Raw genomic sequence first — 14,374 nt, forward strand, 5'->3', positions numbered from 1 at the left:
TTCTGCTTTCTGGATGCAACAAGCAATTAGGGACCCCCCCCTTTTTTTTTTTTTATGAGGTCGGATGAGAGGAAGCAGGAATGCAAACTGAGTCCCTGGGCGGGTGTGCGTTCTCAAGAGGGTAGGGGTGGAGAGGCTGGAAAACCAAAATCGAGGGAAATGCAGAAAGGGCTCTCACAGGATCCCCTTAAGTGCCGTGGGATTCAGGGCAGAACAGCCTAGTGCCAAGGGATCCGAGGAAACTTGGGCAGAGGGGGCTTTCCCAAAAGTTGAGAAGTTTTCTTGGTAGATGAGGGCTGTAAAGGGATTTCAGGCACAGAGGTCTCGTGGGTATCCCAGTTGGCGTGAGGCGGCGCGCAGACCAGCCCCCAGCAGTTTCCACTGCGCGGGTTCAGTGCAGGACACTCGAGAATCGCTCCACCAAAGGCTCCAAGCTTTATTGGAGTCGGCAACCAGCATTTTCGCTGGAGCCAGGGGATGGAGGGGCGCACATCCAGACCCGCCCGTGGGCGGGCGGGCTTCGGAGGTCCACGCCGCACCGGGAAGTGATCGCCGCTGCCAGGAGCCTGACGCCAGCGGAAGTGCCGGCCTGCGGCTAGCCGGCTCCGCGGCCGCGCGCCCGGGAAGGGGCGGGCACGGGGCGGGGCGAGGCTGCCCGGGGCGGGGCGGGGCGGGGCTGCCCGGGGCGGGGCGGGGCTGCCCGAGGGGGCGGGGTTTGGCGGCGGTTGTTTTCGCCCAAGCCCGGGTGCCTGGCAATCAGCTGTGATTTTTGCGCGTGGAGGCGCGAGGTGGTGCGGAGAAGGACGCTCGAGGCCACAGGGAACCGGGAGGGTCGGAGGGGCGCTGGGGGCGAGCGAGCGCGCCCGTGGTCCTCGGCCGCCGCGATGTCAGCGCAGTGCTGTGCGGGCCAGGTGAGCGGGGCTAGGCGCCGTGCGGGGGCGACGACGCATCGTGCGACGGGGCCGCGTGGCTTCCCGGGGTGTGCGCCCCGCCTCGCGGCCGAAAGGGGGGCGGCTGGTGGGTTGCTCCGGGCTGACCCCGAGCCTCCTGGGTTAGAGCCTCCGGCCTGAGCGCGGCGCTTGGCGGTCGGGGAAACCCTGTGCCACGGGCTGGAGGAAAGGGACATGGGGAAGCCGAGCGGCTACCCCGAGGTCCTCTGTCCGTCCTTAAGAACTTCGCTGAGGGTGGGGCGTGCAGGACTCGGGAGGAAGATCCCCAATGCTCGCGGAGCGTGTCACCTCCCCCAGGGCATGAGTGTGTGGTGCTGAGCTCGGTAGCACTCCAGGCTGTATCTGTCGGATGTACCGAGGAAAAGACGTGGGATTGGGCAACGTCTCCTTTCCCAAGCCCTGAACAAAACTCGGGGCAGATGGCCCAAGCAGGTCGCGCTTGGCATCTCTCAAGGCTAGAGCATTGGCTCTGTACCTTGGGGAACGTTTCGAATCCTGGTTTCCAAACTACAGGGCGCAGGTCTGGGCGCAGGAAAGACTCAGCCCTGCTTCCTGTGTTTCCCGACCCAACCCTGGCCAGTGCAAACACGGTTGCCTGGGTAGAGCGTGAGCCTCCCCGTCCCGCGTTTCAAGTGAACTTGCCCGAACCTGTTTTGTAACTCTGGCCTGTTAAACTCATGGTATCTTAAAACATACCCGGCCTTTTGGAATAGGCGTCTCCTACGAGTGAGTGTGCATCAGGGCAGAATTAGTAGGTCTTAACCCTTTAATGCTAATGTCACTCCTTACTGCAGAGCTAGAAAAAACGGAGTAGGTAAAGCCTTCCGGACGTCAATTCCCTCCTCCCTATCCATACTGATTATGAGCATGGTGTGTTCACAAATGACTCTAACTCCGGAGGCATTCAGGGTTATTGATGTTCTTGTTTCCTATTAATAAGTTCAGCCATCGACAACGGAGGCCAGCTGTGGGTTTCTGTAGCAAGAGGATTGTATTGGCAGATAATCTGCAGATAATCCATCCTGTTTGGAGTGGCCATGTGGAGCTACCGCTTGGTTAGTTTTTGAGGTCTCATACGTGTACTTGGAATGCATTCAAGGTAGCATTTTCAGAGATGAGGAAATCGAGGTTTTTAATTTGAGGTGTATTGACTTGCTGCTGTCAGTCAGACAAGGAAAGAGGGCGGTGCACACTTTTTCAGGACTTCTGAGGCCAACGTGGACTTGAAAAGGCTATTTGAATGTTCTGAATCTCAAGAAAGCTTTGCAAATCTTTTACTGTTGTTTTGAGATACTTTTGAATTTGATGTGACACTTTTCATTACATAGTAATTACTTTACAGATATTTTGGGACATTCTAGTCCCTTGAGAGCACTTTGAGGCTTTCTGTCACTCCAAGTAGCTAATTTAGCGCTCTGAAAATTATTACCAGTACTCAAGTGGGTCTTGTAAAAAGAATTATTGGTATGGCTAATATTTTGGCAGGATTTAATGACTTGTGTCTAAAATCCCCCTCTCAGGTCTTTGGAAAGAACCAAATCCTGGCCATTCATCACAGAAAAGTTAACTTCTGCTTTCTCAGCTTTGGTTGAGGCATCACTGTGGTGGGTTCCAAGGCAGTGAGGGAATGATGACATTGTGATGTCATGTGGAGGGGCTGGCTGATAAGCTTACATTAGAAAAAACTCATCACCAGCAGAAGCTGTCTTAAGTCTTTTTTTTTTTTTTTAATTTGGTTGGAGCACCTATGAACTGTTTTTACTAAACACTTCTGATGTCAAATGTGTATACTCCCTTCACCCCTAATCAGTTACCTAACTCTTTGGACAGCAACAGTGTGTCCAACAATTCATTTTAATTCTGAAAGTAACAACCTGGAATTAGCAGTTAGTATCCCACAAGTTAGGGGCTTAGTCTCATAAGACTGGACCCACCACCCCCATTGCAGACACCATTCACAGTGTCACAGCATCAACTATGTGCCAGGAGTTGGAGATAATGGCAGTAATCTGGACACACATCTCTGACCTCAGTGGTCATTCCAAGTTGGTTGAGGAGGAGGGCATTCCATAAGCCAAATGTAAACAATGAAACAATAAATATAGCAGTTTCCTCAAATAACTACGGCTTCGTTCAATGTATTAAATGTCATTTTGTTTTAACATTGATGAGATGTTATAGGAACCTGACTCTTGTTTATATCAATTAGCCTGTGGTAATTTTGTTAAACATCATTTTGCTTAAAGTCATAGAACCTATCAACTATTTTAAGTAAGAACTGTACTGACACTGTAACAAAGCCTTGTGGTGGCATAGCCTTGGGTAAGGTCGCTGGAGAAGCCTGTCTGAGAAGTTGCCCCTGGAATTGAGACTGATCAGTGAGAACAGGCACCCACGTGAGGGCCTCAGTATGGAACCTGCCAGGGTGTTTGAGGAACAAAAGTGAGTCTTTAGTAGCTGGAGTGTCATAGATCGGGTAGATTAGGTCAGAGAGATGGGCAGGGCCAGATGTGGCCAGAGACTGTTGGCCACCACTGGAGTTTGGTTTTATTCTGGTTGCAGTGAGAGGCTGTTGGAGGATTTTGAACAGGGGAGAGCTATGGTTTATATACATTTAGAAGATCACTTTGGGTGTCATGAAGCCTGGACTGTATCAGGGACTAGAGTGGATGTAGGAAGAGCAGTCAGAGCTGTTTATTCAATGAGTATTTTTTAAATGCCTCCTTCTACGTGTAACTGGTGTTCTAGGCTTTAGCAGTGAACAAAAATCCTTCCTGATGGAGCTTGAGCCCTGGCAATCTGCTGTTGCTGTAATCTGAGGAGAGAATGTGGTACCTTAATTTAGGCTATAGTGGTAAGTACAGTGAGGTGCCATTGGTTTATGGACGTATTTCAGAGGTGGAGATGGACTTTTGTATGAATTAGAAGTAGGCTGTGGGAATGAGAGAGATTTGATTTTTGGCATAGGTAAATGATGATGACATTTACTGAGGTGAGGTAGGTGGTTGGTAGGGATGAAAAGGATATTGGGCAAGGAAAACCCACAATTTCCTTTTGGCTTTGTAACATTTGAGATATCTATTAAAAATTAAATGAGAATGTCAAGTCACCAGTTGGATATTTAAGTGGGGAGAAGTTTGAGGTTGATGATAGGAATTTGAGGGGCTTTGAGGACCACCATCAGGAAGAATGTGTAACCCAAGAAAGAGTCTGGGCTTTGGACTTAGGTCTGGGTTTGACTTGGGAAATTTGGACAGCAAGGGCTGGTTTGGCTGCACATGTTACTTGCCCTCTGTTAACCTCCATTTTCCTCAGCTGTAGAATGGGTGTGATAATTCTCCCTAGAATTATTATGAGTACTAGACGTGATAAGGAATATCTAGTACAGGGTTTGGCACACCTGTTTGGTTATTGTCCACCTGTATCTGGACAGTCTTCACGTCATCTTATTTTATTTTTGCATTGACTCTGATATATACTTGGATTTTGATTAGGTTGTTGGCTAATGGATGCTAATGGAAACAGAGATTAGAGGAGTAGTCACTCAACACCTTCTAAGTACCCAGCCCAGTGGTAGGCCTCTAGAGACTGGGTGATGAACAAAGACCTTCCTTCTTTTCCTGGAATTTATGGGGTATTTGGGGGATGGAGGTATGAAGGAAGCTAGCTGCAGAAAATGACAGTACATACTGTGAGAGGAAATGAGAAGTGTAATGGAAAAATCTAGACAGTTCTTCCAAGGCAGTTTGAAAATAAGGCTTGGCAGGGTTTAGGCAGTGTAGGCAGTGATGATAATAAAAACAGTAGCTGAAGTTTTTTTCATGCCCATAGTGTACTGTCTCTTACACTGTATCATTCTTCACAACCCAGTGGTGTGGGTAATGTTCTAATTGGCCTCCTTTTGTAGGTAAGGCAACTGAAGTGCAGAGAAATGAATTAATTTGATTGATGTTACATGGTGGTGGAGCCAGCCCTTGAACACTGGTCTACCTGACTCCAGTAGGAATAAATGATAATGAGTAACACTTGCTAATTATTGTTGCTTATGGTGACTGTAAGTCAGTTCTGAATACACAACTATTAGGCTGTTTTGGTAGATATTGGTGGTTGCCAGTTGTTATGGGTGGATGAGGTTTAGCTTCTTCCTCGTAACCTTGTCCAGGTTATAATAAAGGAAGTCTCAGAGCAAATTCTGCCACTTATGCAGACTTTATTGGCAGGGAGGTGTGGAACAGTCATGCCGCCTGATCTGAGCTTCATAAATTTCCAGCTCTTCGCCCTTGGTGCATTGCCGTGCAACCTGCATGTTCACCTGAGGCAGATGTGAGAACATTCTAGTAGGCAGAACTTAACTGAGACTGTCCAAACCAGCAGAACCACATGGATTTATCAAGCCCACGGTGCCATTCTCAGGGTGAAGGCGTTATCCTTATAGCCAGCTCATATAAGGGCAGGAATGCCCAGGCCAAGATAATCCCAGCTGGATCGTGTTACTTGAACAGTGAGTGAGCTTTTCCTCACTGAAAGCGCATTTCTAATGTCTTTCATGTAAATTAACAAAGTCACAAGTGCCGCTTGGGACTGTCCATTGTCAAATATAAATAAAGCTGGACATTAGTTATAGCAGTGAAAACATTTTATTCAGTAACTGCTGATAGCTGAGAAAGAGCCTAGCTCCATTTTGATTTGCATGGAAGTGACTGGGAGTTTTAAACAGAATAAGCAAGTAAGGAAGAGGGAAGAGGAGCAAGTGGGGGCCCAAATATGCATTAGGGAAGTGTGAAGTTACAGAGGATTGACCAGTGTCCCTGTGGTTAGGCCAGCTGTGTCTGCCAACTGGCAAGTTAGGATTCTGTCCTTCCATAGAGACTGGGAGGCCCTATCCTTCTGTTTCAAAGGAATGGCTTTTGGGTCCTTGAGAAAGACGCTCCAGAGTTGTAGGAGATACATATAGTACATACAAAGGGACAAGGGAAGGATTCACAATTGTAAGGCCCTTTTTAGTAAATGTTCTTAAGAAAAGTAGGCCTATTTCAGGTGTTGCCTAGAATAAACAGTAAATTTGACAGCCCTGAACTTTTCCAGACAAGAACTCAAAAGGCAAAAGGCCGGTGGGTCACTCCAGAGATGCAGCCTTGAACTGCTGGAGGCCATGTTAAAGTTTGGTCAAGTCTCTTGTGTAGGAGTTTGGGCAGACTTGCCATGTGCCAACAATTGTTGCAGTCCTCACCATTATGCTGGTTAAAACCTGGGGTCATGCCAGTTAAAGATACTTGAAGCCCATGCAGGAGATTTTAGAGTTGTAGCCTCTGAGTAGCTGTTAAATTTAGCTGGAATATGTTTTCCTCATCAGGGCAACTGACCAACTCTAGATTGTAGCTTAAAACACACGCACGCACTCCATGAAGACTTCTTTAAAGATTAAATTACACACCACATAAAAGGGTAATGATTTCCCCAAAATATTCTCCTTCTATATAAAACCCAAGTCTCTACTTTTAAGGCCAAGTTCAATTAGCATGTTCTCAGTAATGGTCTTCCCTTTGTTTTGAGAGTTCTGGTAGAACTTGCACTATCCACCTCACCTTGGTCATCTGAAGCACTGGAATTGTTTCATCATTACTGCATGTATGTGTTTGCTCTCTTCTAGACAGAGTACATACTATGGCCTGTAGTTCAGTGTTTTTGGTTATAAAACTTTTCCCCTGTAGCTCTAGTGGTTGGAAATGTTAGGTTCTCATTGTATCACATATTGCTTCCACTCTTGAAAGGAATCTAGGCACAAAAGTTCTGTCTTTCCATGACTGATGCTTTTTTGAACAAATTAGGGCATTCATGAAACACACAGGAAAAAAAAATCACATATCACTCAGAGAAACATATTTTGATATTTTATTATCCAGTCATTCGTATTTAATATATTTTATTTATTTATTTATTCATTCATTCATTCATTTTATTTTTGCAAAGTTAGGATTATATTGTAGGTGCTATATTCAATCCTACTCTTTTTGCTGGATTTTTATGGGAGTGATCAAGGATGTTTTTAACATGCACCAACCACTCCTTCGCAGCCATTAATGTTTTCTGGCCTTACATTCAGGTGTAAGTAGTCCCTTACCTTCAAACATGACCAGTTTCTCCAGAGGTATTAAATAAAGTTGAATGTGTGAAAGTCAGTTTATAGGTTTATGTGTTAATAGGTTTGTGTGTTTCATTTCCCAAAAGGCTAAAAATATTGAAGAAAATCCCTAATTACATCCCTTTTGGATGCCATCATTGACAATATATTTTATACCATTTCCAACATTTCCTTTAACTTTGGTCTTTTTCCGTATGGTCCCTCGTACAGAGAACATCTGTCTAGGTAGTGTCTGAGTCACTGTTTTCCTTCAGTATGAAGGTGCCCGTCTCTGTTTCAGTTACAGTAAGTCAATACTTCTTATCAGTAGTATTGGCACTGTTATTTTTCTATTCATATTTATAAAACAGAGGCAAAATGCAGTAAAATGCACACATAATTGCTTTTCCACACTGACAAAAAGGTGGCGATTCTGCTGGTGGTGAACTGTTGGCCAGTATAGCTCACCGTGAGCTGATGCAGCAGGAGTGGTTTGCAGATGTCTGTAGTTAGCCAAGTTCAGGTTGTTGGAAAGATGAGTCTGTCACTTATCTTGAACAGTAAAGAGTTTAAAAGTTGCCTTAGCAGGTGGAGAGTTCTCATGACGACTGCTCTTTCACATTTGTTTTCTTGGGCGGCTTTAGAGTTGACCTGTGCGAACTGACAAATAGCTTTGGGCTGCAGCAAGCCTGAATTTGATGACTTTGCTGGGAGGGCTAAGGAGGGTCAACCTGTAGGGAGTGGAAGACAGCCACTGACTCATTTCTCTGCTGATGAGCTGAAAGGCAGCAAGCACCCTCTTCCCCGGCTACTTGCTTCCACCCAATCTCTGCATAAATATCACTTGTAGATTTCCCACAGGTGAATATCTGGGGTTGATTTGACTATGAGTTTCCCAGGTGTTTTAATGTAAAATTGCCATTTAGAAGCCTCAAATTGGGTAATGATGACATCCTCTACTTGTATTTCAGAGCAATATGTGGCCAATTCATCTATGATAGTTTGGCCTTAAAAAGAAATCCATAAAGCTTGTGTGTCTGCAGAACTAGCCATTGGATGCAATTCCATTTTATCTTTTGACTAAGCTATTACCAGTATTTTAAATTGTAATTATAAAAAAAGATCCTGTATTCTCTTAGTGTTCTGAGCAGCACTGTTGTAAATTCTCATTACATATTGCTGTTGTCATTTGAATTTAGCGTTGATAGTGGATGCTGAGAATACTATCAAGTTATTTACTAATCAAAACCATTGACTGCCCCTCACAATTTGGTTTTCAAAGTCGTTCAAAGTGAAACTTAGTGACCCTAGTTAAATGTATTTTAAGACATTTCCAGTCAGAATATCCTCTTCTAGCTTGTGTATTAATGATATTTTAAAAGATTTTAGAACATAGTCTGGGAGTCAGTGTAGCGTGTGTGTAAGAAATTCAAATAGTGGATTGGTTTGATTACATAAAACATCTGTTTGAATTTTAAAGGAAACAGGATTTTACTTTTGGCTTTTCTTCTATAGTTTGCCTTGTGAGATTAAAATTGAGCTAATGCTTAAGGAAAACAGCTGTTATGGAAAAACTTAGAATGGGTATTTATCAGAATAAATTTTGAAACAGTTTGTGGGGTTGAAGTAGCATTACAGTATACAGTGATTCAACAGCTTTCCCCAACCCCCATGAAAACTGTCTAGTCAAAACAAAAGTAGGAAAAACAGACACGCAACCCTTTACATCTTATTTGTGCAAAGATAGCTAGGAGAGATGGAAAATCATTCTGTTTGTTTAAGTATCATTTTTATAAACTGACCAACTGTAGTTTGAAACAAAGCCCATGAGGTCTTTGTGGGGTTTATTTTCCGTGGGTTTTTTGTTGTTGTTGTTGTTCTCATTTTATCTCAGTATTTTAATGGACGGGGTAAGTCTCCAGATGCTGATTCTTAGCATGTGTGGTTCACTGAAACAGGAAGAATTCAGTCTTTTGTTCTTGACTCCATGCTCTTCGAACTCCTCCAGTGGTGTTCTCTGAAACAATGGCAGTGTTTTGTAACCATAGTAATGAAACTGTTCTCTGTAATAGCATTCTGTAACAATGTGAATTTTCTTCAGTTTGGTAGCATTATTCATAAAGATCCTAGGACATTGTTAACTACTTCATTTGCTGTTTTTAAAAAAAAGTCTAACAAGCCCTAAAACAATATGCCAATTGATAAATATTTGTTGAGTATCTAGCTGTAATATAATTCAAAGGCAGTAACTAAGTCGACTTTCATGCTTGGGAGCAACTAGTGAGTTGATGCTAGATTTCCGCAGTATAGGATTTCTCCTGGGGCAGAACTTCTCTGCAGGACCGATTGAGATTTGTGTACCTCAGCTTTGGACCTTTTATGCCTGGGAAAGGGAAGGAAGCAGGGTGTACCTTGGGGGAGACATTCTCTTGGGAGTAAGTGAGCCTACCCAGCGGAGAACAGGGAGAGCCGAGTCCTCAGGAATGGGGCCCAGGAGTTCCACTCAGCCTTGCAGTTACATAGTCTGTGTGTATTCTGAACACCTTTTCCTAGAAGAGGGTCTTTACCATTTTTCAGCTTCTTAAAGGAATCTTATGACCTCAAAAAAACCTGACGTAGAATGAGAAGGGAAAGACCAACAGTGGAGACATATCTGTGTAAAAGGTAGATATTCCTTGTAACAGTAAGAAAGAAAATTGAGTTAAGGAACAGCCGGCCTGGAGAGAAAGAGCCCGGGGGTTGAGAGATGGGGGGAGGGTTGTTGGGATTTGTCAGTGATGTGAACAAGTTAGTAAGAGGGAGACCAAGAATCCAGGTCTTGTTGAGCAATGAAGAGGCTTTGAAACTTCTGTCTCCAAATTGCAAGATGCTGAAGTTCATGTCCTTTTTAAGTTCTCCTGTAACCTGCCACAATTTAGTCTGGAGGTAGCCTCCATCCTCTTGACCTTTTTTCTTATTCCTCTTCCTTCAACCCCACACCTGCCTCTCTTTTTTTTCTGTTTTAAGTTTGTCGAATCTAATCCACTGGGATTTTTTTGGAAAATTCTGGGGAGGCAAATCTAATTCTGTAGAGATCCAGCCTTATACTATTTGCATAATGAGGTTATTGAGGAAGATCATGGAATCAGAGAAACTTTTGGAAGAGACTTTCAAAGGCATCCTTTTTAATTCCTCATCTGAAGCTTAGGTGTCTGTCTTTTTTTTTTTTTCTTTAATGTCCCCCTACGGGTACATCTGGTGCGTTTGAACCTCTCCAGTGTTGGGGAGGTCTACTTTTCCCAGTTCTTAAGCCTTCTGAGCCTTGGTTTCTTTGATCATCAAATGGGGGAAATTTGTGTCTTGTTTCCCTTATAAGGTTGTCGAAAGGGACAAGCCTGTATTAAGACTTTTTGTTAAGTCTGTAAAGTGGTGTTACCAAAGAAAAGATTCAGGCTATAATAAAGAACAAAAAGTATTTATTTGAGCAAAAAGAGTTGCAGCCCAGGAGGCACAGATTCAGGTAGCAACCTAAATTGTGCTCTGAGAGAACAAAGAAGGGTGGGGTTTATAAAGGCAAAAACTACCAGAGCAATTACTCCATGCGAAAGAGGGCTTGCGGGCCAGGTTAACAGAGACTGGTTAGTTGTAATATGCAGATGAAGGAGGAAAACTGTGAGGAAGGAAGTAAAGCGCCTCTAATGCCCATGCAGCAATTGTTCCCAGTTGTTTCTGGCTCAGCCTTGAGCTTAGTTTAGCAACAGGTTAGCGACTTAACTGCAGCTCTGAGAACTGAGGCACAGATGTGCACAGGCCTCACTTCCTTAATAGCCTCCTGACTTATTTTAAAGGACTCTCTTAGCCATGCTTATTCCATTTTATTTTCCCGTGTCAGTGGTGTTGCGGATGTGTCAGGCAGGGTTCAACTGCAGGAAACGGAGATCACCCTAGGTATTTCAAACAGAAGGGGATTTAATATAGGGAGTTAGTTGTTTAAGAAATAAAAGAGCTAAAGAAGCAAGAACCAGAGGGCGACTTGGAATGTCTGGGTTTAAGAACATACCACTGCAGCAGAAATCCAGAAGTCTGGAAGCCAAAGCTTCCAGGGCCCCCCATGGCTGCCTCTTGACACCCATGCAGCCGTTGGCTTAACATGGGACCCCTGAGTCTGGCCATTGCAAATGCCTGCCCTGGTTTATAGAGTAGACAGATAGCCAGATATGAGCAGGAAAGAGAGAAACTAAATCCACGAGGGCACTCTTGTTGCCATGAACCCTGATAGGCCCTTAGAGGAGCTCAGAACCCACAACATCAAGGTGTTCATCTTTACAAGAACACATGACAGACCAAGCCCCATTTGTCCTTAACCTAGCACCCAGAACCATAAGTATTCCACTCCCAGTAGGTAAAGTCCCCACCCCACGAGAAAGGTGAGGCAGTTCTTCCATCTGAGAGTGTACTTTTGCTTTTCATAAACTTGAGCTATCATTTCATTGCGATCATTGTCTGTCCATGAATTCTTTCTCGCAGTGTTGGCAAGATCCTGGTTAACTGGTGACATTGGGACTTTCCCTGGCAGAAGATACTATCACCCGACAGGATTGGTTCAATGTCATGAGAAAGAATGTATGGACAGACAGTGAAGGCAATGAAGCAATAGCTCAAGTTCGTTGAAAGCGAAAGTACACTCAGAGAGCAGGCGAGCTTGAGAGGGAGCTGCACCGTTTTTTCCACGTGATTGGAACTTTATCTGCTGATTTAACTAGGGGGTAGAATATTTGTGGTTTTGGGTGGTCTTTCAGGAGAACAGGGATGGATTTTCTTAAAACTAGGAGACGTCCTTTTTCTTGCCCTTTTTGATCTTTATGGAATTGTCATAGCATCAGGTACACAACAGGTACATCGTTAACCGCAGTGTTAATTTATTATAATGGCTATATAATTAGGATAGGGTCAGGTTAAAGACATGAAGGGCTTGGTTTGTGCCTGTGCTATTATGGGGGATAGCACTTGTGTCTCTGGGTCAAGACATTGTAGTTTTTGAGCTCCTCCAAAGGCTTACCAGGGCTCATGGTAACGACATCTGTTCCTTTGTGGGTTTTTTTCCTTCCTGCTCATATCTGTCTATCTGCGTACTCTAACATTCCTCCCTCAAGGAATCTGGGCCCCTGAAATCTTAAAAGGGCATAGGGTTAACAATCCTCTGTAGTTTCTTCCTGCTGACCAAGGTCTCATCCCTACCTAAGGGTACAGATTTCCTTGCTCTCTGTCAGGGGGAGCAATAACTTGGGATTAAAGATCCTAGTGAGGGGGGTGATGAGGTTTTTGATTAGTGGAGGTCCAGGATCCATAGACCTGAGAGGCTTGAAAGACAGAGTAAGTGGTGTCCAGGGGATGATGGTTCTGTGTAGGTTCGTATCCTTGTTGGAGAATCATCTGTACTTTAATAGCCTTTAGGTGAGAAGAGACAAAATTTATTAAACAGGTAAGGATGTAAGATCTAAAGATTAATAGGAGTAGGATGGAAACAGTAGGTCCTTAAAAAGGAATAGACCAAGCGATAGAAGCTATATGCCTATAGTGGGGTTGTTTGTGACATCTAGTACTTAGAGAGAGTATTTCTTATCCTATTATATTAGAAAAGTTTACAAAGCATTGGATTCCTGTTTCCCTGAGGGGCTGAGTATGGATTAGAATGAAGAGGATTAAGATTGTATTGATAGTTACTTCGTTATAAGTACAGTCCAGGAAGGGAGTCAAGACTGACCAAGAAGAATAGGCTAGAGTTCAGAGTCTGACTGAGATCTAGGTAATTACTGAGAGGAATGCCACGGGAGGCAGGGTACAGGTAAAAAGAAGCATAAGAGTCGAAATCTAAGCAGGAGTAGAAGGAACAGGACCTCAGCAGCCCTTTGATTAGTTGCCTTCTTGTATTATAGAGGGGTCCCCTGGAAAGCCTCAACTGACCAACCCTGAAATAAGGCTGGAGTGAGTGGTGGTGTAGCTGGGGCTTCTGGCTTAAGAGGATCTGGTTCTAAGGCAAGAATTTAGAGCTAGTCCCTGAGTTTAGGGCCCTGAGTCCCTGGGCAGTAATTTTCTGTACAGGTGTCACATTGCTGGGGTCATCCCTTAAGGCCATAAAGGCCTGGACGTATGGAGTCTCATACTATTTTTCCCAGTGTCTGTAGAAAAGGTCTAGCTATAAAAGGGTGTGATAGTCAAGGCTACCATTTTTCTGGCCAGCTTTCTCCATCCTCTAATTTATATTGGGGCCAAACCGTGTTACAGAAGAAGATAAACTTTTTCATTTTAGACTATCAAGGGAAAGTTGGTCTCAGCTTTTGAAATGCAATCTTAAGGGGGAAGTCTTAGGAACTGAATCTGTATTGCCTCATGGTCTTCGAGGAAAGAAAGACTTTCTCCCTGCAAGAGGAGAACACTAGGAGTTACTGTGGGTAGAATGAGCCATCTGCATTGCACCCAGACCCCTGTCTGATTTGAGAGGCCCGTGGCCAGCATGGTCTGCACCCCTTGAGCCCACGGCATCCCACAGCCTGGGCCTTGTTCCCCTGTAGATGTCCTTCAAGGAACATTGGGCCTTCCTGAAGACCATGATATAGTCTGTGTCCTATGTTTAATCTGGGAATTCAGGATGAATTTCTCGAGACCTCATGTCTTTGTGAATGTCGACTCTCTCAGTTGCCTGTTGTCCCTGCTCTATGATTTCTTACAGAATTTGGTGACAAGCAATGGCTACTAATGAAGGGGGTTTATAGCAAAAACTAAGAGCCTCCTTCTGTTTGCCTATAATATGATTAATTTCATGAAACTTTTCCCGCAAACAAATTAAGAACCTTAACATTATAGCAACACATGAAATGATAAATTAAGCACACCAAGAGAGAAAAATCCCGGTGGTGAGGGTCTTCTGACTTCCAGAGGAAAGACTGATAGTCCCTCTGTCCATGCCCAGCACTAAGAATTAAGAATTATTGCATTAAGAATTATTGTAAGGAAGGTAGCAGGAGCGGCTACAAACAGAATCCCACTTCCAAAGGAAGTGGACCTTAAAGAAATTATGGTTCTTGGCAGCTGAGACTATGCAAGGAGGAGCAGAGCGGTTTGCTATGGCCTGAGAGAAGCAAAGGGAAGGAAGCTGAAGACAAGAGGCGACTTTCTAGCCCTCAAGGTCGGGGCGAGGGTTTGAGACTCACCACAAGGTGTCCAGTCACTGTCCCTCCTGGCTGGCTTGCCACAGATGTTATTGGACAGTTGACTAGGATCTTGTCAGTGTCACGAGAAAGACTTCACAGACAGACAGTGAAAG

The 14,374-nt window shown here is 44.3% G+C and overlaps 1 protein-coding gene across 3 annotated transcripts in view; it reads left to right on the forward strand.

Annotated features, from left to right (window-relative positions):
- The window catches only part of SERINC5 (serine incorporator 5), a 166,566-nt gene that overhangs the window by 76,519 nt on the left and 75,673 nt on the right, over window positions 1-14,374 (forward strand). Inside the window, exon 1 of one of the 3 annotated variants that reach the window (XM_016118865.2) lies at window positions 734-911. The exons of the other annotated variants lie outside the window; for them this stretch is intronic. Coding sequence (XP_015974351.2) covers window positions 885-911 — 27 coding nt within the window. The 5' untranslated portion in view covers window positions 734-884. Of the gene's footprint in view, window positions 1-733; window positions 912-14,374 lie in introns of those variants that run through there. 3 annotated transcript variants of the gene reach the window in all.

The sequence above is a fragment of the Rousettus aegyptiacus genome, unplaced genomic scaffold, assembly GCF_014176215.1.
Source record: "Rousettus aegyptiacus isolate mRouAeg1 unplaced genomic scaffold, mRouAeg1.p scaffold_m13_p_8, whole genome shotgun sequence".
Taxonomy (NCBI): domain Eukaryota; kingdom Metazoa; phylum Chordata; class Mammalia; order Chiroptera; family Pteropodidae; genus Rousettus; species Rousettus aegyptiacus.